This window comes from Astatotilapia calliptera, chromosome 14 (genome assembly GCF_964374335.1).
Source record: "Astatotilapia calliptera chromosome 14, fAstCal68.1, whole genome shotgun sequence".
Classification (NCBI taxonomy): Eukaryota; Metazoa; Chordata; class Actinopteri; order Cichliformes; family Cichlidae; genus Astatotilapia; species Astatotilapia calliptera.
Window position 1 is genome coordinate 17,896,855 of NC_137435.1, and position 22,437 is coordinate 17,919,291.

At 41.0% G+C, this 22,437-nt stretch overlaps 1 protein-coding gene and 1 long non-coding RNA gene across 5 annotated transcripts; one reads left to right on the top strand and one right to left on the bottom strand.

The window, feature by feature from the left end:
- Positions 1 to 25: 25 nt before the first annotated feature.
- Positions 26 to 16,026, top strand: il10ra (interleukin 10 receptor, alpha). 4 transcript variants are annotated; one of them, XM_026193624.2, is made up of 7 exons: positions 8,210 to 9,424; positions 9,929 to 10,052; positions 10,287 to 10,456; positions 10,554 to 10,699; positions 10,855 to 11,020; positions 11,322 to 11,440; positions 11,596 to 16,026. In XM_026193624.2, exons 1-7 carry the CDS (start codon positions 9,337 to 9,339, stop codon positions 12,502 to 12,504), a joined length of 1,722 nt encoding a protein of 573 aa, XP_026049409.2. In that variant the 5' UTR covers positions 8,210 to 9,336; the 3' UTR covers positions 12,505 to 16,026. The 4 variants fall into 4 exon arrangements, 1 of the variants encoding a protein (XP_026049409.2); XR_013901220.1 differs by lacking the exons at positions 10,287 to 10,456; positions 10,554 to 10,699; positions 10,855 to 11,020; positions 11,322 to 11,440; positions 11,596 to 16,026 and adding exons at positions 26 to 936; positions 1,017 to 2,164; positions 3,299 to 4,251 and having other exon boundaries at positions 4,359 to 9,424; XR_013901221.1 differs by lacking the exons at positions 10,287 to 10,456; positions 10,554 to 10,699; positions 10,855 to 11,020; positions 11,322 to 11,440; positions 11,596 to 16,026 and adding exons at positions 26 to 936; positions 1,017 to 2,164; positions 3,299 to 3,991 and having other exon boundaries at positions 4,080 to 9,424.
- LOC145419954 (uncharacterized) lies at positions 15,619 to 18,110 on the bottom strand. The gene is made up of 4 exons (XR_013901222.1): positions 17,881 to 18,110; positions 17,046 to 17,180; positions 16,163 to 16,190; positions 15,619 to 16,045 (listed from the first exon to the last, which is right to left on the bottom strand). It is a non-coding gene; the product is annotated as an uncharacterized LOC145419954 (long non-coding RNA).
- Between the last annotated feature and the right edge of the window lie 4,327 nt (positions 18,111 to 22,437).

Consider the following 22,437-nt stretch of genomic DNA (forward strand, 5'->3'; position numbering starts at 1 on the left):
TGTCAGACCAGTTTTGTAGCAGCAGCATACTGAGATTGATTCACAGTATGAAGCTCAAATAACCTAAGCTGAGCTGTCAGGGCCCTGGACTCAACTGGCCTCTTCTTCCAAGAGTATGACATGATTTCTTTTTCAATCTGGAATTCATGGATGTAGAATTCACCACAGTGTATTTAAACCCTGGAGACAAGCAGACTGCCCGGCCCCACAACAACAGAGCAGCCCATCAGCCTGGACCCCGAACAGACGACCAGCTCCTCCTGGCTATCTGGTCGTCTGGTCCATGACTTCTCTTGGAAGACAGCATCTCGTTCTTGGCTGGGGAAGAGAAACTCTGGGCCTTCTTTCTGACTGTAGTGTCGAAGCACCAGTCAGTGTATTCCTTCAGAGCATCCAAATTCTCCTTGTTGTCCTCCAGGGTGTTGGACATTATTATGCAGATATGTGTTGTTGTCTGTCAATTTTCTGGTGTGTTTTAAGCTTCAAAAAGTGTCTGTTTAATCTTTATTCCCCCAAGTCTCCAGCGTCTGACCTCACCTAGCATTTCCGTTCCACCTAGCATCTACCCAGGAAGACTTCTACATTATTAGTGCGATTTCTCCCTCTGAAAAATATAGGGGGGTGGATCGATACAAATATTGATAGTTTATTTGTCAGGATCTGACGGCGCCCTGACCGGTCGACCTGCCAGTGTGTGTATATCTGTGTGCGTGTGTATGTGTCTCTCCTATCGCCCTGTCGTCCCCTCCGGCTCCGCTGAGATGTGCTAGGAGGTAACCTAGCAACAGGCTACCTCCGACCCGGAAGTGCTGTCGCCCGGAGCTGCCACACCTGCAGTCAATCCACCAGCTGCTGCCAATCAACTACTATCTTCAGCAGGGCTACTTAATGGTGTGGCTGAGCGACAGACAGGGCTGGAGTATTGCACTAAGCCTGGTAGTGTTTTCGAGTCGCTAACGTTATTGAAGTGCTGTCTGATCTTCGTACTCATTCTGCTGTCGTGTGTGTGCACACAGGGATTGACGGAGGATTTACGGACACTAAGGAAGCACTTGGAGGAGAGACGGGCACTCACTACCACGCACGGGCTTACACGGAAGGAGGGACGCACTATCACCATTGTTGCACATTTGAACTGTTGTCACCTTGCTGCACTGTAAATAAATGCACTGTCATTATTTCTGAGCTCCGCGCCTGAGTCCACTCTTTAACAACCGTGACAGAATACTCCAGCCAGCCATGGACTCAGCGGACTCAAACCCAGTTCAACGAGAGCTCTCCGTTCAGGGCGAAGTTTTGGACCGCCATGAGAGCATGATGAAACACATCATGACGGAACAAACAGCGATGCGACAGGTGCTTGCAAACATTCAAGGTATGTTACTCACCGCGCCCGGCACCTCAGCTAAAAATCCACAACCCACTCCATCAGTAAGTGTGGCTGCAGCTTGCCCACTACCCCCTTCGCCTCCACCACCTCCACCTAGGCGAGAACATACATTACCGGTTCCGGAGAAGTTTGATGGAGATATAACAAAGAGTCGAGGCTTTCTGATGCAGTGTTCATTGATTTTCAGACAACAGACACAGGCTTACGGCTCAGATTGTGCGAAGATCACGCTTATGGTGGAACTGATGACTGGCCGGGCGCTGCAATGGGCACAAGCCGTTTTAAATGTTCAACCGAATATCTCCTACCAGGATTTTCTGACCAAGTTCCTCTGTGTGTTTGATAAAGGAACGGATGCAGATGGCGCTGCTAATCGTTTGTTTACCCTAAAGCAGGGACATAAGAGTGTCGCGGATTTCTCCATTGACTTTTGGATCCTGGCCGAGGAGACGGGCTGGGCAGAAAACGCACTCCGGGGAGCCTTCCTGAACTGCCTAAACGAAGAACTCAAACATGAGTTAGCTACGAAAGAGCTACCTAAACCCCTTAGCACTTTGATTAATATGTGCATTCAACTGGATAATCATATGAGAGAGTTTGGGAGACGGGCAGATGAAGAACGACGGCTGGCAGGAGGCGCCGATGCGCCTACCGGGTTGCTTCCTTCTCACTGGCGAGAGGAAGAAGAAGACCCAGCGGAGGATGAGGAACAGCCGATGCAGCTGGGCCGGGCTTGGTTCGGTGCTTCCCATCGGAGGAGAAGACAGCGCACGGGTGAGTGCTTCGTGTGTGGGAAAAGGGGACACTGGGCTGATACCTGTCCGAAGCGAGTAAAAGACTCCGCCCGCCAGTAGCTGTGGGGATACTGGCGGGTGCTACGGCTAACTCTGTTCCCCATCTCAGTTGTCCGGCCAAGCTGATTTTTCATTCCCTTACTCACCCGTGTAGCGCGCTGATTGACTCTGGAGCTGAGCAGAGTTTTTTGGATGAATCACTAGCTCATAAATTAGCCGTACCCATTGTTCCTCTCCCTGAACCTCTCCAGGTTTCGGCTCTTGACGGCAGCCCTCTGACTACGGTCACTCACCGCACTCGTACCATCACACTCACCCTCTCTGGCAATCACTCGGAGCAGCTCAGTTTGTTTCTTTTTAAATCTCCTGATGCTCCCCTTGTGTTGGGCTATCACTGGCTGCGACAACATAATCCGCAGATCGAAAGGGCCACGGGCCGTATTTCGGGGTGGAGCAGTCAGTGTCACGCTTTGTGCTTGCGCTCTGCGACTTTTGGTGCGACGGTCGCTGGCTCCGCGGAGCCTGTTGCGCCTCCTGATTTGTCTGGTGTTCTGCCTGAGTATCATGACCTGGCCCAGGTTTTTAGCAAAGACAAAGCCTCCTCACTTTCTGCCCCATCGCCCGTACGACTGTGGCATTGATTTGATTCCCCGCACTCCCTTGCCCACCAGTCGACTTTATAACATCTCCAAGCCCGAGCGGGAGTCGATGGAACGGTACATTAATGACTCCTTGGCGGCCAGCATCATTCGACCCTCCACTTCCCCTTTGGGCATGGGATTTTTCTTTGTGGCGAAGAAGGACAGGTCGCTCCGGCCGTGTATCGATTTCCGGGGTTTGAATAAGATCACGATCAAGAACAAGTACCCCTTGCCCTTGCTGGCGTCCGCCTTTGAGCTCCTCCAGGGCGCCACGGTTTTTTCCAAATTGGACCTCCGCAATGCTTACCACCTGATGCGGATTCGTGAAGGGGATGAATGGAAAACAGCATTCAACACTCACCTTGGACATTTCGAGTACCTGGTGATGCCTTTTGGGCTCACCAATGCCCCTGCTGTTTTCCAGGCTATGATTAATGATGATCTCATTAACCACTGTGTTTTTGTCTACCTAGACGACATCCTTGTGTTTTCCCGGAGCCCAGCAGAACATGTGGAGCATGTGAGGCTCGTACTGCAGCGCTTATTGGAGAATCGCCTGTTTGTGAAGGCTGAGAAATGTGAGTTCCATGTTCCAACTGTGTCTTTCCTGGGCTTTGTGGTGGAACAGGGGCGGCTGCGTGCGGACCCAGGTAAGGTCAAGGCGGTGGTTGAGTGGCCAGTGCCCAAGAATCGCAGGGAGTTGCAAAAATTTCTGGGATTTGCCAACTTCTACAGGCGCTTCATTCGCAACTTTGGCTGGATTGCCTTGCCTCTGACTGCCCTTACCTCTCCCATGTTGTTGTTTCAGTGGTCTCTGGATGCTCAGCGGGCTTTCGGTCAACTGAAGGCTCTGTTTTCATCTGCGCCTGTGCTGGTACAGGCTGACCTGGAGCTCCCATTCTTCGTGGAGGTGGATGCTTCCGACTCAGGGGTGGGGGCCGTCCTCTCGCAGCGGGTGGCCGGTAAGATGCATCCCTGTGCCTTCTTTTCTCGCACGCAGAGCGGAATTATGATGTTGGTGACCGGGAGCTTCTCGCTGTTAAAATGGCCCTGGAGGAATGGCGTCACTGGCTGGAGGGGAGCAAGTATCCAGTGGTGGTGTGGACAGACCACAGAAATTTGGCGTACCTCCAGGCTGCGAAGCGCCTTAACGCCCGACAGGCCAGGTAGGCCCTGTTCTTCGCTCGCTTTGACCTTACCATCACTTACAGACCCGGGTCTCGCAACGCCAAGGCTGATGCGCTGTCTCGACAGTTTACGCCTGAGGCCGAGGGCGATGAGAAGGACTTGCCCATCTTGCCTCCATCTTGTTTCGTCGGCGCTTTGACCTAGGAGATTGAGCGGGTTGTGCGGGACACCCAGCGACAGGAGCCGGATCCTGGCACGGGCCCGGAGCGCAAGCTGTTTGTTCCTGCGTCGGCCCGCGGTAAGGTGCTTCAGTGGGCCCACACCGCCCGTTTTGCCTGCCATCCAGGTAAGAACCGCACCGTCTCTTTCCTGCGCCGATTGTTTTGGTGGCCCACTCTGTTGCAGGATGCTGGGGAGTACGTGGCGGCTTGTCCTGAGTGTGCTAAGAACAAGATGCCGACCTCGGCGCCTGCTGACCTCCTACGCCCTTTGCCTGTTCCCATGCGTCCCTGGTCGCATGTTGCTCTGGACTTTGTTACGGGACTGCCTCCGTCCTCAGGTAATACTGCTGTACTCACTATTGTTGACCGGTTTTCCAAGGCTGCCCACTTTATAGCCCTGCCACAGCTTCCTTCTGCTCTGGAGACGGCTCGCCTTCTCACCCAGCATGTTTTTCGGCTCCATGGTATTCCTCGGGACATCGTGTCTGATCGTGGTCCCCAGTTCACGTCCCGGGTGTGGAGGGAGTTCTGTGCGGAACTAGGGGATCAGGTCAGCCTGTCCTCGGGTTTCCATCCCCAGACCAACGGCCAGACGGAACGGGCTAATGAGGTGCTGGAGGCTATGCTGCGCTGTGTAATCTCCTCCAACCAATCGACGTGGAGCGAGCAGCTCGCATGGGTGGAATATGCGTACAACTCCAGTACGTCGGCGGCCACCGGTGTGTCCCCGTTTGAGGCGTCCTTGGGCTATCAACCCCCGCTTCTTTCCATCTCTGAGGGAGAATTGGCCGTTCCATCTGTCCAGCTCCACATGTGGCGCTGTTGGAGAGCGTAGCGCGCCGCCAGAGCGGCCCTCTTGAGAACGGCGGCCCAGAACAAGAGACTGGCCGATCGCTGCCGCGTCCCGGCACCGGACTACCAGGTGGGCCAGCGGGTGTGGCTCTCGACCAAGCATGTTTCTCTCAGAACTGAATCTAAGAAGCTTGCTCCTCAGTTCATTGGCCTATTTCCTGTCCAAACTGTGTTGAATCCAGTGACGGTTCGGTTGAGCCTGCCTCGTAACATGCGAACTCACAATGTTTTTCATGTCTCTGTATTTATAAATGTCATAATAAGGAGGGGTAATGCTATACAAAATTATGAATTAAGTACATGTTAATGATTTACTAATATCTTAACAGTAGTTAATACTTTGACATTATTATAAAGTGCTACCAATTTGAATTTTATGGTAATTATTTCATTGTTTGGGCTTTAAAACATTAAGAAAAATGAAATACTGGTGGCAAAATCACAAGGAACCAAATCGTGGTAATACAAGTAATTTTGGATGTGCGAGAAAGCATTTTTCTCACGAAATTGGTGCCTTTCTGCACAGATGTGGCTCCTGGGTATTTTTGATTTGCACCTGCCAGATTCACTTTATATATGATCTCTACTTCCTCTTGCAGCCACACATTTCTTCACTTGTTCTTTTTTACCCCTTTCAATTTGAAACTAAAACGTAATTTTCATCGCTGTTTTCACTTTGACCGTGCAAAATGTATAACTGACAAGTCAAGTCAGGTCGGAATTTATTTCTATAGCAGATTTTAAACAACCTCAATTGTTCTACAGGTTATAAGAGATATACGCTACGCATAAAAATCACTAAATCAAAAATAAATATACACTAAAATCATGAAATGAAAAATACACATAAGTCTGTGTTTGCATAATAAAAACTAGTGAACTCTGCTCAACTAGAACTAATAGCAAGCAAGAATAAGTAGGTTTTAAGCAGTGTTTTGAAACGACTAAGAGAGTGGGTGGCTTTTATGTGAAATGATCGGTTGTTCCTTCAATTAGGAGCCACAAATGAAAAGGCTCTATCACCTCTGCTTTTAAGGTTTGACCTAGGAATATTGAGGAGCAGCTGGAAATGCAGCGACGCAAAAGTCAGTTGAATAAGGTGGTGCCAAACCATTGAGACTCTTGAAAATCTGAAAGTCCCACCAGGCTGATCATCCTCAGTATTTCCCACTTGGTTGGGAAATACTGGTAGGTTGGTGAAAATTAAAGAAAAAACTCAAATCTTCCCTACAGTGATGGAATCCAGCAAATGTTTTGCTTTGGGTGGCATTTTGCTGGAGTGTCTTTTGAACTTTTACACTCTTCATTACCCTCCCGATGGAATATCTTTTAAGCAAAAAAAAACTGCTTCTTTTCACCTGTAGAGTTCCAGAGGCTTATAGCATCAATACAACACACAGTGAAGTTGTTATGGCAGCACATACTGGTCTAACACAATGTTAATACCAACTTTGTCTTAGTTGTGGCTTTAATTTTCTCACTCATCTGTAGTTTAGTGTAGTGGATACTATTTCTGCAAACTCTTTGCATCTCTGTTGCTCATCTTTGCTGAACCGTTGTTGAGCATGTTGCATAATATGTATCTTACAAACTGTAAACATGAATGTCTTCACGTATCCTCAGTCATCCAGGCAAGGGAATCACAGGAAGCTGATTCTGTTCATCTGGACGTTGAATTTCCTTCGGGATTAATAAAGTATTCTGATTATGATTATGATTATGAATTTACAGTTTCAGAAATGTTTCATGACTCATCCAGGTGACTTCTTCGGGCTCTGAATGCAAAATCCAGATGAACAGAATCAACTTTTTGGAAAACATGAATGTGAGACATTCGCAAACTGTAAACACAGTTTTAGATCTGAATCTAGATGATTTGTTATACGTCATCTGCCTGTTATCTTCCCCCAAGTTTCCTTTGTTGTGACTCTGCATGACTGTAAAACTGATGCATAAAAGATAATGACCTTAAAGGAAATGTGCTTAAGTGTAATCCAGGTGTTGTAATGTAGATCTATATTATGAGACCTGATGTTCAGCATTTTAATTTGTCTGCTCATTAGTGGTTTATTCATGGCTGATATTAATGAGATACTTAATGATGCACTGAGTTTGTGATACACACTAGAGAGTATATTCACTGTTATGATGCACCTTTTCACACCACTAGAGGGTGATCTTATTGTGCATGAAGCCAAAGGGCACTTATAACTTAAAAAGTGACTTGCAAGAAAGTCCCTGTTCTGAACAACAGCAGTTGATCTTGTGACCTTTTAAAAAAGACTCCCTCCCCCAAAGCTCACATTTAGTCAGCGGCTCTCTGTCCACCTGACATTATCAAATAGAGATGTGGTGTGCTTTGCAGAGACCCTGTTTGCATTTACTGGGAAGTAAAACTAAAACGAAATCACATGAGAGGAGGAGGTGAGAGAACATGGGGGTATATATGGCTAACTTTAAGAGAAAGCTACTTCTCAGAAATGGAAGGCACTCTTTACTAAAGTACATCTAGATAAAAGCTCCTTGAATAAATCAACATCCCAATGTATTTCTCTTTGGTATAATTTAGATATTGAGGTTTGTGCCAGATCCAACCAATCCTCTTTCTCATACAGTTTCAGTGGACTAAGCATAAGTCACATGCAATCACAATAAAAGAAAGAGTGTGGTACTCCCATGGGCACCAGACTCGTTCTCTTGTTGGAAAAACTGGGTAAAGCCTGAAACAGTTTAAAAAGATGAGGAAGGCTAGATGACATTGCAGGTTCAGCAGTCTATGTCCTATTTGTTTTAGGGAACTTATGTTAAGCAGTAAATCAATACCCTTTACACATTTACAGTAACGAATGAGCAGAATCCAGCAGACAGAGGAAGAAAAGTAATTTGTATGTGACGCTTTTAAACCTTGATATGCAGCAGAGACAATGATGGACAGTGAAAAATCTGAGAATTATGCAGGAATAAGTGATTGTTAACGGTTTAACAAGGGGTATTTTTATGAGTCATTTCTTAACCAGAAATCGATATATATCTACCCATAACACACATTACGCCGTCAGCTTTCTTTGTTAATCTGCAAAACAGGAGTAATGAACTGAACTACTGAAATTTTGTGTAGGATGAGGTGTAGAGATAAGGCCTGATAGTCACTGTGGTTTCTTGCGCACATAGATAAAAGTATATACTTTATTCATGTGGTATTTAAAGATATAGGTTGCCTTGCATCCCTCATGTTAGATAATGTAAGTTTCTAAAGAACATGGAAAAATATTGCTGCCTAATCACACATAATAACTCGCATGCCGGCGACATATTAATATGGCTTAATGTATGATGAAGCTATATGCCTGTTATCCACACAAGCTAATGATTTATTCTTATCATCAAGTGAAGTCTGACTTTCAAGATCTTTATTTTTGATTTATTTAAGTGTTAGTACAGAAAAGTAAGCACATTCACCCAAACTGGGGCTATAATCAACATAGATCTTTAGTTGTCTCTGTTCTTCTATCTTCAGCCATGGTTAAGTGCAAAAGAAAAAAAAAGAAACAACATATGCAATGCATCAAACCACAAAGGAGGTCGTGCTGAACAAAGTGTCACAGGAAAAGGTAGACAAAGCCTAAAAGAGGAAACCAGTGATAAGACGAGTTTCCTGAGTTAAAATTTTATATTTGTCAGTGAAAAAACAGAAATTACATAAACAAAAGAGTATACAAAGTGAACTGATAAACACCAGAATGAGTCTTTGATAGTAACTACTGCCTACATTTTAGGGGGGGAGGAAAGTGAAAGGGGAATTCCTGAAAGCTTCCTCTTCTCATATCTGGTGTAGACACACTCCAACTGTGTTTTTTCTGATAGTGCTCAACACTAATTACATTATGAGCCCGGTGAGAGCATGGAAAGGGGAAAAGAAAAAACAAAAGAGGAAGAAAAAGGCTCTCTTGTTGAGAAAGGCAAGAGCAAGCGAGAGATGAAACTAGCAGCAACGTCACGGATATAGTCACAACAGGAAACTCATCATCTGAGAGGGAGGGATGTTAGGCGAGCGACAAAGGTACTTGGTGAGAACTATGTAAATAAAGTCATTTTCGAAAAACAAGGGGCCTCTTCTTCTTCGTACCGCAGATGTGTGGGCAGCACAGTATCAGCAGAAAACAGCTGCTTCCTCCTTGTTAATATTAATCAACAGTTTAGTTTAGCTCTTCTGTACAGTTACACAGAGCCACTGTGGAGGCTGGATGTTTCTGTCGGTGATGATTGGAATAAGGGACTCTGTTGGCGACTACTAACCGGATTCTAACTAAATGGTGTATTTCCAGATACTTGAAATGGATATCAAAGCCAAATTGCTGGGTTTTGTCTTCTTAATGATCTACATGAGCCTTGTGTCAGGTAATTAAAAGCTTTTCTTACGCTCTATTTGTAATCTTACTTAGTATGTCCAGTTACGGAAAAAAGTCACAGTTGATCATTTACTTAAATAACAATTTAAAAATTATTTAGAAGGTACTATATTTTTCCTTCATGATCATTTATAATATTTGTTTTATTTCTATGATCAGATGAAGCCAGTAAATGAGCTGAATGGCAAGAGTGGAAATTCTGTTCCCTTTCCAAAAAACCCAGAGTCACTTAGTTGGAGATCCCATAAATCAAAGCTTGTCAGCATCTTTTTCTTCTTTTCTTGACCACAAGTTTCACACAAAAACGTCTGGCAGTAACACTTTCGGAATATGTTCAGAGGGTTTTACATTACCATTGACTTTATAGCTCATTCCCTATATACAGGAATTCGTGTTTGAAAAAGATATGTGTGTATATATATATATTTTTTTTTTTAAACTTCCATTATTGTAACAGTTAATGTACGTCTTAACCTCTTTTTTTCTATATCAGGAGCCGAGGGCATTCCTGGTCCTGCCAAAGTGATGGTGAATATTTTGGATGGCGATATAACACTACATTGGGACACACCTGAAGATGCACCTTCAAACTATTACTACAATGTGGAAATGGCAAAGTAAGTTTAACTTACATATCAGTAAGAATCCTATTACAGACTTACAATATGCCAATCTCTGAACTTCCTTATCCTTATTTCTTTTTAATTACATTTTTATTCTCTGTGACTTCATTTTGATTTTGTCTTCAGTTCGTTTTTCAAGCATTTGATGTTAATTGTTTTTCAACTAAGAGTTACTAAACCTTTTTTTAAGTTCATATTTTTATTTTGGTGACTGTTTTCTGTCCTTAGGTACCAAGATGACTGGGCCATGTTGGCAAGTTGCACACAGATTAATGATACCTACTGCAGCCTTAACAGTTTTATAACTGATTTTGAATCTGGCTACAAGGTCAGAGTTCAGCTGGTAGCAGGGGGCGATGAGTCTATTTGGGTTCGTAAGAAATTTCTCCTGAATGAAAGTAAGCACAATTTGTTGTGTTATTTTTAGATTAAAATGCTCTAATTAATAATTCAGACACATAATAAGATTATTTCCTTTCCCTTCTCTGATCATAGGCAAACTGCAACCTCCCTCCTTCACATTGTGGGCTACATTCAGCACTATAACCGTCTCTGTTCACCCAAAACCCATTTTGAAGAAGATTAATCCTTATGGTTTAAAGTACACCATCTACCTAGAGGAGAAAGGACAAGATAATAAGGTAGGTTAGGATTAGGTTAAAGCAATAAGGTTTTTACACCTTTTCCAACAACTTCACAATTTAAGACTGGAAAATATAATGATGAATTGCCCTTACTTTTATTATTTAAAGCTTATTTAAAGAAAAAAACAGCTGACTATGTTCTTGCCCTACAGAATACCACGGCATACTTGAAGGATGACATGGAAGAGGATCAGAAGACTACTTTCACTTCTCTCCATTGGGGTAAAGAGTACTGTGTCAGCGTCAAGTTAGAGGGCAGTGGAAATCTCCCCACCAGCAGTGTTTCCAAAAAACAGTGTCTGCTGTTGCCAGAGCAAGGTAAAGAAAAAATGGTAGATTATTTAAGAAGATTATTAAATATGTCACCTATAAATCACATTTACACAGGGCCTGAAAACAGGGATGGCAGCTAAATGCCAAACATTTGAAAATTTTTCAGCATTAAAACAAATCTTAATAAAGCATCTATCGTCCACTGCGTGTGGTAGATTTGATTAGATTTAGATTACACCTTTATGAAGTATCATTGTTAGTATGATAAAAGCTCAGCTATAGCCTTGCTTTTTTTCAGCAAGACACTCACATTTGGTAAATTCTTTGGTGCTTTTGCTCTTTTCAGAGTATTACATTATTGCCGTATCATCCCTATCATTTGTGGGTGGGCTGGCATTAATTGCAGTCATCGCAGTCTTCCTGCTGTGTTACCTGAAACGTCCAGAGAAAACACCTGCTGCACTGGTAAGTACAGTAAACTATAGACAACTGTGCACACTTGTAGTGTCAACTATTTGGAAAACAGAAAAACAGTATTTTGAAAAGAGATCTTACAATGTGCACTAATCCAATGTTTCATAAATCAAATCTAATTTTCTTTTTTCTTTGACTCACCTTAGAAATCCCCTGCTAGTGGCTGGCTTCCACTCTATGTTGAAGATGGGACTGTGGAGGTGGTTACAGACAAAGGATGGTTTCTGTCACCATACAGAAAAGACATGAAAGATGGTGTGAAAGACCCAATCAGTCATCTTACAGTAACAGAGGACAATGAAGAAGAGGAGAGGAGGACCAGCATGGATAGTGGGCTCAGTATGGAGTCTAACTCAAACATTGAAGAGAATCCACCAACGAGACAAGATGACAGTGGCTGTGGAAGCATGGGAGGACCTGAAAGCACAACTAGCAGCCAAACAGATTACCCACTTGAGAATGAGCGGGCTGATTCCATTCGGAAAAGAGAGGACAGTGGGGTGGGTCTGGGCTGCCAGATGATTTCTTGCATTAACCTGGATGGGCAGGACAGTGGGCCTCTAAAAGAGTCTGCTGCTGGAGGCAACTATCACAGCCAGAGTCCTTCAGATGTGCAGATGCAAGCTTCTGATGATGAGGAAACATTTAAACAGATGCTTCCCAACTTGGTTTTGGCCGAGGTGGTCACGGGCTACAGAGCTGGGCCTCAGTCGTGTATCTGTTCAGGAGCTGGTCAGTGCATTTGGTGTCATCAGCAAGGCCACGATGAAACCAAAGTCATCAAACAATATAGAAAAGTGTCTATTGAAAATGGACTACTTGTAAGCCAATCTGATTTAATAGACTCTTACAAAGGAGATGTTACACATCCAGGTTACTCTAGAGAGAAACAAACTGACACACACATGATGGATGACTTAGAATCAATCTTTCCACTGAGGGATTTTCCTCTGCTGACCTCTCTGTCCCCGCTGCCGTTAATGAAGTGTGGGCAGGACTTCAATATGAACAATGTGTCCCTTTCTCTCTGCGATGTACAGCTGAAAATTGACTGATAAACTGTGAGATGTGACAAAACACTTTATTTAAAAAGAAAAAAAAATCCTGCCACCGCATGTTACAGTGCAATACTGGAGCAATAAACTCACATTTTCTACTTAATGAAACAGAAGCACTAGAGTGAGGTAAAATGTTCCAGTGCCAGAAACTGAAAAAACATGCGGAAATCTTGGGGATAAAACTGAGTGGTTAACAGGCAGTTACTGAACATACTGTAGGAAGGAAACAGAGGTTAGATTACAGAGCTACTGACTGGTAACTGTTGGAAGGAGGCTTGGGAGATTATGAAGACTGAGAAGATTCTAAGAAACGCCCTTTTTAACCCTGTTTCACTGAGTCTATTTACAACTGACTAATGTGTTGTCTGCCGGAAGTGAAACTGTGTGGGGAGCACTGAAGAGAAACGGCTTGATAGTTATGTGCTCTTGGACATTTTGTGATTTCATCGCCGCCAACAATGAACTTTATTGCAGTTGCCCACATGAGAATGTTCTTATTTCTCAGCAGTGTGTTTAATTCACACAGTTTCGTAATACTTAATCAATCCACAAACTTTTTACAATAACAAGTGGTTTCACCTTACTTAACAAGCAAACTTTGATATAAAGAGCATTTTGTGTCTGATTCTCTTTCATGTTTTCTTACATGGCAAAATATTTTCATGTTTGTGCTTATAAGACCAGCTACTTCTTTGTTCAATCTATTTATTAGTCTATTTATTTAATGCCTTTGTTGATACATGTGCTACTCATGATTAAAACTTGGACTAGTCTGTAAAATTCATATGTTGCCAAGATTCCTAAAAACAATGCCTAAACCTAGCTAAACAGTGAGTGAAAAGTGGAAAAAGTGAAAGTGGAACATGAAAATATTTTTTGAAAAGAATTATTAAATTAAGTTAAAAAGTCAAACTCTTTTCATTTGAATTTAAGTCTTATCCAGTCACCTGCAACTTTATGTAGCATTGCAAAGTATTTTGTTGAAAGCAAACGTTTTATCCAATTTAGATTTAAGCGAAGATTATTTTTAGACATTCACAAGTCAGTGAAACCAGCTGACAGACGACATGCTGTTTTCAGAAACTATGACTAAAGAAAACCCAAGGAAAACCCTGAGACAACAAAATGATACCTTCTTTAAAAAACCATTACACAAGACAATCTGTAGGCTACTAGGGATCTCCATATGCAAATTATGTACAGGAACCAGGTCAGTGGTTTTGAAGCTTCTAAACTGAGAAACAAACACTTCCTCTGTCAGGCCTTACCCCATTTCTAAAAAGTCCCGAGAAGAGAATGAATATTGTCAATATGGGTTGATTTCCATACACCAAACACAGCATTAGGGAAATCCTGTGACAAGTATTCTATGTATAAACTGCATACAGGGAAGTAAGACAGTTTCATGCAACTTATCATAATATTTTTACATATACACTGATGATTATTGTAGAACGTTAACATGTTGGGAATTCCTGTGGTAAAACTTTCTTTTTGCGCTCCTACTGTTCCCCTACTTTTTTGAATGTCTGTGCATTCTCCAGGTTGGTAATTGAACTTGAGGGGAACTCCCAATTCAATTACCAAAACTGGAAAAATATTTGGCTAATTTTAAGACAATTAAAATGCAATACAAAACTTCCAAAACTGGGTTTTGTCCTCTGTATGATTTCAAAATATGCCTACACCCACATTAGTTAACAAGGAGAAACATGTCACTTTGTTTCTCCCATTATTGCTAGATTAAATCCTTCTCTGTTGAGAAGTTACTGTACAGTACTAGAGCAAATGCAGGGTTATGGCAGGTATCACAAGAACTATAGTGCAGCTTATGCTTTATCTTATGTTGCCAGCAAAGACTAACATCACAGAAATAAAACACGTTAAAAGAAGAGTCTCTGTTTTCATCTTTTCATCAAAAAACTGAAAAGCCTTCCTCACATGATCGCCAGCTTAATTCCCAATGAAATAACGAAAATATGGAACTGTTCTCCATTTAATAATAAAACACTGTCACTTGAATCACTGAGTCAATAAACTACTATCCTACTATAGAAAATCCTTAACAATACAACTGTTCAGTGCTGAGAATCTAATATTCCTGCAATAAAACAACAGCAAATCTAAATCTGAACCCAAGTAAAAAAAAAGAACAACTTTTATTTACCTAGTTTTGGTGGTGTTTACCAATAAAAACAATAAATATTAAATGTTAAATGTTAACCAGAGTATTGGAACTGTTTCAGAATTACTATTAGAAAAGACAGTTTTGCATGTAATCTTATATTTACTCTTTGCTGACTCATTTTTTGAGACTTGTTAAACTACGTGAAACATCTTTATCTTAAAAAAAAATATCTGAGTGATGTTGTGAAGATATAAGACCTCAATGTCTAAAACCAGAAGGTTTATGCATTGCCCTGGGGTTTCATAGCTGATTTTTGTCAGTTCAGTAATCCATGCATATCCAATGATCAGTGACTGCAAATATCTTCACATGCAAATTTATGTGCAGTCAGTGAAATATTTTGGGCACTGAAAAGTTAATACATTATATTTTCTATTTTAGAGCTTTAGTAGAGAATGTAAGTGTATTGTTGTACAGATATGAAGGTTTGTTTTTACAGTTTGAGTTAAAAACCATCTAAAACTATTTCAGTTGTGAAAAACCTTTGTCTTTTGTGAGATATGACTCATTTTCACTGAATTCAAAAGATGACATTTAATCACCCCCACCTCAGAGAGGTCATTGTTTTTTCAATACATGAGTTAGACAAGGTTCAGTTTCATTATGGGAAATAAAATAATGAGACTATAAGGACTCTACCAACTATCACAAGTATCAGAAAGGAACCATTATGTGCATGTGCATTAGGAGGGAAGTCACCTGCAGCTTACCAGAAAACTGCCGTGTTGCTGTGGTTGAGTTGTTGATATTCTGCCTTCAATGCAAAAAAAAAAAAAAAAAAATCTCCTCTGCAATACAAGTGTATATATGCTTCCTCCCATTGGTGTGTGTGCATATGTGTGTGCATACTCAAATCTGTATCACGGGACACCGCAACATCTTGTCAGTTTCTCATGACACATAACAAAACTGCCAGTGCGAAATTGGACGCAAATATTTATTTCCATGTATAATTTTATATTCTTAAAATCACATGATATTAACATAGTTCTGCATATACAGAAAAAAATGCAACACCTCTCCTTGTTTTAAGAAAAAGTTCGCATTTTCATAAACATAACTATAGAATAAAGTTGTTGCATGATACAAATATAATCAAAAGGAATCAAAAAGTAACATGGTAAACAAACTCCTCAGTCTGGGTTTTCCTCAGGCTTTTACACCAACATAAAGCAGCAAATAACAAGCAGGAACAGAGCCATACATGTTGAAAAAAGGTAGGTGGTGTGTAGGAAAGTGACAAACGACTGAATGCCTTCCATCAAGGTGATGATCGAAACACAGACAAGATGTTATTTCATGCTTTTGCTAATGGAGAAGGGAGGGGGAGCCTTCTTCAGGCCGACTTTGCTGTGAAGCATAAAATCAAAAGCACCCATGTGATCATGAAGCAAAGGAGGAAATAAAACTTTTAAAATGATGTGAAAGGTCTACACTCAAAGGTCATTGTGGAAAAAATCTACTTACGTGAGCACTTTGTCTTTCACCGACGGAGCTACAGAATAAAAGGAGACATAATAAGTAAGGTTTCTAAAGCACAATAGTGTGGTGGCTTTATCATGCTGTAGCATTACTGCTGGGCAGTGATGCAGTCAAGCATTTAACCACACATCTGACAGTTTCAGAAGGATATTTAGAGAGTTGTTTCAGTCAAATTATTACACCATGTGGATAGTTTCTTTTATTTTCCTTTTTTGTGCATGTTGAAAACGATGTTTCTGAAAAATAAGCGGGTTCATTCCACTTCTGTGGAACTGACTCTCTCTTGCCAATCCAGCAAACAATCCTGTTTGTTTCCTCTTTCTTAAGAACGTGACTTTCAGATTCTAAATTTATGCTATGTCTCCATACAACACTGGCTCATCCCTTGAGTTAGTTGCTTTTTTTATGCTTGAATTACTCAGTGTAATTTACTTCAGTTTGAAGTGGCTTAGCAAACAAAACAAGCAAACAAAAAAATCTGAAAATGGGAAGGCACAAGGACTGGAGCTAAAGAGCGGATATTGTCCAAAGAAAAACTTTGAAATTTTTTCAGAAAGCCTGGGGAACTATCCCCGAAGGCAACTTTAAAACATTACAAGAAATTCTGGCTCTTTGGAAGCAAACTATAAAGAAATGAGAATTTCACAATTTGTGATGCAAATTTGTGACGCAAAAAAAGTTGATTTGTGTTATGAATTTAATACCCTTGTTACTCACAGTCAGCGGTTAGTATAATGACTTATAATGACTGTTAGACTTGACTAAGTGTACGTTTTTTAATTGGGGAAGCAGCAGAGATGCTCTAGACACAAGCTATATTCTTTGTGACCAAAAGGAGACAAGAAGAAGTATGCTTTTGTTATCTCACCTTTTTTCTTGCAGCAATTTTTACACTCTTTACATTTGTACTTGCAGCAGAATTGTACAATCCCTATGGTTAATAGAATGAACAGGATTCCAAAGCCAACAAGAATCCCAACGGCCGTTGAGTTTACTCTGCTTTCTGCAAATAGAAAATTAGTTAATTAGATCAATACTACAGACTAATACATTTTCCAATAGCCTTACAGGCATGTAAATAATAATAAACAAGGTTTTAAATGACACGGAAATTGAATTTCATGGGGTATTTCTAACAAAAATTAATTACCAAACAGCCTGTCTGGTTTCTTGGGCCTAATTAGATCAATATATATATGTGTGTGTGTTTGTTTTGAATGAATATTGTCCCTGATTCTAATTGGAAAATCAATCTGTAGCAAAAAATAAAACTGGCCATTGCCATTGTGGTTCTCTTTGATGCAAAACTGAGAGACCAAGCGTACAGACAGTTAAGAGTATTGCTTTCAATAAAAACAAGTATCACACCTTAAACTTTTTATAAACTTCCAGAACCGTTAGCAGCTTTCAAGAAAGATCTCTGTAAGTTAAAAGTTGACAGCTTGTAATACATAATGCATGTAAAACGCTTAGTCACTGTATGAAACAGAAAAGCAAAACCAGCAACACATTTAAAGGCAGTGTATCTATAGAAAAAACAAGAAAGAAAAGAAGTTTGAAGAAAACTTTCTGCGAAAGTCCAGTACGTGACAAGAAAGATAAATCTGACTCATTACACAGAACAGTTTTTGATACTTTCTCGCGTGTGTCACATTTACTGTAAACAAAACTAAAAAAAGGTATCTCAGCTTAAAGAGTCTTACCACCATTCCCCATAGTTGATTTCTCAGGATGACTGTTGTTATCACTTTTCTTTCTTTGAGTCGCCCCTGTCTGTTTGGAGTTGAGCTGTGTCACTCACTTTCTCGACTTTACATCAGCCTTTTTTAAGTTATTTGCCTCAACTGTGAACTAGACCAAAGGTTCTCTGTCGTCTGTTCTCTTCGCCTGCGTCTGCTTTTCCATGTCCCCATACCAGTCATGCTTTAAAACCAGTTCATCTTCTTTCTATATTCTCCACCTCTTCAACCCTACCTTCATTAACATTTGCTAGAACAATAGAAGTGGTTCTACTGGCCTGTCATTCCTTTTGCATTGTCACTCTGCGAGCAGGGGAAAACCAGTTTGATGATTAAATAACCGGACACGCAAACTCAAAAATAGAAAGTTAAGCTTTAAGAATACTATGTTGAACATAGAGCCTTACATTTGTGATGAGACTATTTTGTGACTTTAAATCAGGACATAGAGCAATCTACTAACTGTAAGATTGGTAGTTAAATCTCTGGCTCTCTTTGCCATTAAGATAAAGACTGCAGTCCCTGTATTTGCCCCTGTATCAGTATCTTAGGCATGAGACTGAACCCCAGGATGCTCCTGATATAAAGTACTTAAATGTAGGAAAAAGTGATTGTATGAATGGGTGAATGAGGCATGTTATACAAACTGCTTTAAGTTCTCAAGCTGAGTAGAAAAGTCTTCTACATAAAATCCTGTTCATTTACTATCCATCTATTTGACACCTGAATTAGGTGATGCATTGGGACTCCTGCTGGATGGCTGAGTTATCACACATCTTTGTGACAGCAAACAGTAAGTGAAACCAAATTTTACCTGGGTGAAACAGCAAATGAATGGATCTGAGTCAAAAGGCAGTATTGGTATTGAGTCACAAGTTGCATACAAAGAAGTCTGAAAATACAACATGCTGCAAAGGTTTTGTATAAGTGTAAAAAGTCACAAGTTTAAAATAAAAGTTTCCAGCCAGAAGAGAATTTTTTTTTATTGGCTAGTTGTTTTTTTTATTTTCAGTTTTTTCTCTGTGAAAGTGTCACATAATAGGTGGGCTTCTGTAGAATATACAAGGAGAATCCAGTGCAGTGACCCACCAGCTCCATGACCTTAAAGTGAACCTTTTGGGATTCATTTTTATATTTTTTGTCCTTCACAAGTTTTCTTGATACTGAGCCTAATATGTATATTGTATGTTGTTGTATTATATTGTGCATATTTTGTCTATCTGTGTGTTGTTGTATATGAGAATAAAAAACGGTTGCTATAAACTCACCACAATTTAACAAGTACTGTGCAAAACAAGTCTAAAAGACGTGCTGACACTTATGCACGAGCCATTACCAGTGGTTAAATGTTTCCTGTTATTAAAACTGTCTGAGTGAATCATATTCTGACATCACGAGCCTAATCACAAAATGCAAACCACAACGCTGCACAGCAAGTTAAATGCCTTCCCTAACTGCATATCTTAAACTGATAAATGTGACACATTCTCTTGCTGCTGACAAATCCAGATCAAAATGTCTTTAACACCTCCACATTTATCTGGAATTTGAGCTAAATGTGTTACCTCAGTAACACATTTAGCCCTTTTATTTTTCTTTCCGTTATTCAACTTTTCTACCCTTAATGCTGTTTCATCTCCAGGTATTTATGACGTGGAATCGTAGCATTTACTTGTGGGAAAATTCCTGCTAATTGAAAGGAACCAAAAGAGAGCAAAGAAATTGGTGTTGCAGTTGTGCTCCACTTTTGAATTATTAGTTTGCATATTATTTATCTCGCTTAGCCAGTCTAGTTTGACTCAACCAGCCACATTAACAGTATTTGTCCTCAGTTCTGTCTCCTGGGGGTTTTTGTAGTTCACTGACTTTACTTGCGCAGCATCATAAGGTCACAATTTTAAATCATCCAAAATTTTAACCATAATGACATTTACTTCCTGTTGTTCTTAAAATAAGATAATCATCACAGTAAGCATTAGCTTTTAACAGTTAAATAAGTATTGAAACTATAAGACATTCACCCGCACTTCTTACCATCATTGATCTGCTGTGGAGGGGTGACAAAATATCTTGCTCTACTGGCTTGTTGCTTATATTTTTTTTGCACAAATGTATTTTTGGCACTTTGCATGTGAACAGTAAACAAGAAAGTTCACATGTATCGAGACTAACAGTGTAACCTGTAGTCCCAAACCATCTGTATGTGCACAGTGATCCTGACTGACTGCAGTTTTATCTGTTTTTGACCTCTGGCAACGTATTTTCCAGTCACTGCATTCCTGTGGCTGCACGTTGCTGATGTGCTGCTGCTTGCTTATTAGAAGCTTGGCTCACAGAGCAACGCTGCCGGGTGCAGTACCTACACCCAAAGCCAGATGTCTGACTGAAATATGCAGGCAAAACTAAACCTGATATTTGAGCACTTAACTTTGCAATTTCTATCAAACAGAAAATGTTAGTTTGATGTTTATTGTTATTTGTAGTAACATGATTTACAGTATTTTTTATTTTGAGCCTTATTTTTTTATCTTTCTTTTTTTTTCTTTTTTTTTTCTTTCAGTAATCTTTTTGCAAAACTGTAGTGCATATATTGGTTTTCCTAACAACAATATGGTGACTGTTGAGGCCTTTCTTAAGTTTTGCATCTACAGGATGGGCCATTTATATGGATACACCGTAATAAAATGGGAATGGTTTGTGATATTAAAGTCCTGTTTGTGTCACATTAGTATATGTGAGGGGGCAAACTCCTCAAGATAGGTGGTGACCATGGTGGCCATTTAGAAGTCGGCCATCTTGGATACAACTTTTGTTTTTTCAATAGGAAGAGGGCCATGTGACACATCAAACTTATTGGTGATGTCACAAGAAAAACAATGGTGTGCTTGGTTTCAAGGTAACTTTATTCTTTCATGAGTTATTTACAAGTTTCTGACCACTTATAAAATGTGTTCAATGTGCTGCCCATTGTGTTGGATTGTCAATGCAACCCTCTTCTCCCACTCTTCACACACTGATAGCAACACTGCAGGAGAAATGCCAGCACAGGCATCCAGTATCCGTAGTTTCAGGTGCTGCACATCTCGTATCTTCACACCATAGACAATTGCCTTCAGATGACCTCAAAGATAAAAGTCTAAGGGGGTCAGATCGGGAGACCTTGGGGACCATTCAACTGGCCCACGACGACCAATCCACTTTCCAGGAAACTGTTCATCTAGGAATGCTCGGACCTGGCACCCATAACGTGGTGGTGCACCATCTTACTGGAAAAACTCAGGGAACGTGCCAGCTTCAGTGCGTAAAGAGGGAAACACATCTTGAGGAGTTTGCCCCCTCACATATACTAATGTGCCACAAACAGGACTTAAATATCACCGACCATTCCCATTTTATTACGGTGTATCCATATAAATGCCCCACCCTGTATTTTAATATCTATATATATAAACATGATGTTGACAAATGATACAATGGCCATCAGTAAGTTTCAGAAGTTACAGAGACTGTGGAGGCCATTTGAGTACAGTGAACCCATTATCAAGTTCAAGAAACAAGTTTGATACACCCATCAGAAAATGGGTACACTGTAGTCATAAAGGGAAGGGTATGATCAGCAGTAATGATCACATAGGCTGTGGCATTTAAATAACACTCAGTTGATGCTAAGGTGCCCAAAATATACCAAGAAAATATCCTTCATAGTATTATACTACCACGATCGTGGCTCAAGAGTTGTAATCGGAAGGTTGCCGGTTCGAGCCCCGGCTCCAACAGTCTAGATCATTGTGTCCTTGGGCAAGACACTTCACCCATTGCCTACTGGTGGTGGTCAGAGGGCCCGGTGGCGCCAGTGTTCGGCAGCCTCGCCTCTGTCAGTGTGCCCCAGGGCAGCTGTGGCTACAATGTAGCTTGCCATCACCAGTGTGTGAATGTGTCGATGACTGAATGTAATGTAAAGTGCTTTGGGGTTCATAGGGACCAAGTAAAACTCTACACAAATACAGGCCATTTACCAGTCCGATTCATGAGTTCATGTTGTTTATTCTTAATTCTGACATCTGAATGCTGCAGACCAGGGAATACTTTTTCATAAATTTCAGAAAAATTCCACAGGCATCAGCAATCCAAATCTTCAAATGTAACCCTTGTTTCTGTACTGCAGGAAATAGTTGATAGAGTGGGAATCCATTCGTTTCTTGAAAAGAATCTTTTAAAAAAAAATTATTGGAAATAAGTTAGCAAATTTACAGTAAACTATTTTCCTTTACTATTACATCACACTGAGAAGTGTCACTGATCCTCTGCAATGACAGTAATCATAGGAAACCAGGCTGCGCCGCCCTGCGTCTATAAAGATATAGTCTTTCACAATCAAGACTACCTGCTTGCGGCACACATAAGTACCGTAAAAGAGTACACTTCTCGGCATAAGGCAGTAGTCCTTATACTGCGGGTGGGTGGCAGGTGACACAATAACACAATTGAATGTGTTCCCGGTAGAAATAGATACCAGAGTTA

Coding starts and splice junctions, on each gene's coding strand:
- il10ra (XM_026193624.2), top strand. CDS start 9,337: ATGGTGTATTTCCAGATACTTGAAATGGATATCAAAGCCAAATTGCTG. Junction 10,053..10,286: donor TACAATGTGGAAATGGCAAA/GTAAGTTTAACT, acceptor TTCTGTCCTTAG/GTACCAAGATGACTGGGCCA. Junction 11,441..11,595: donor AGAAAACACCTGCTGCACTG/GTAAGTACAGTA, acceptor GACTCACCTTAG/AAATCCCCTGCTAGTGGCTG.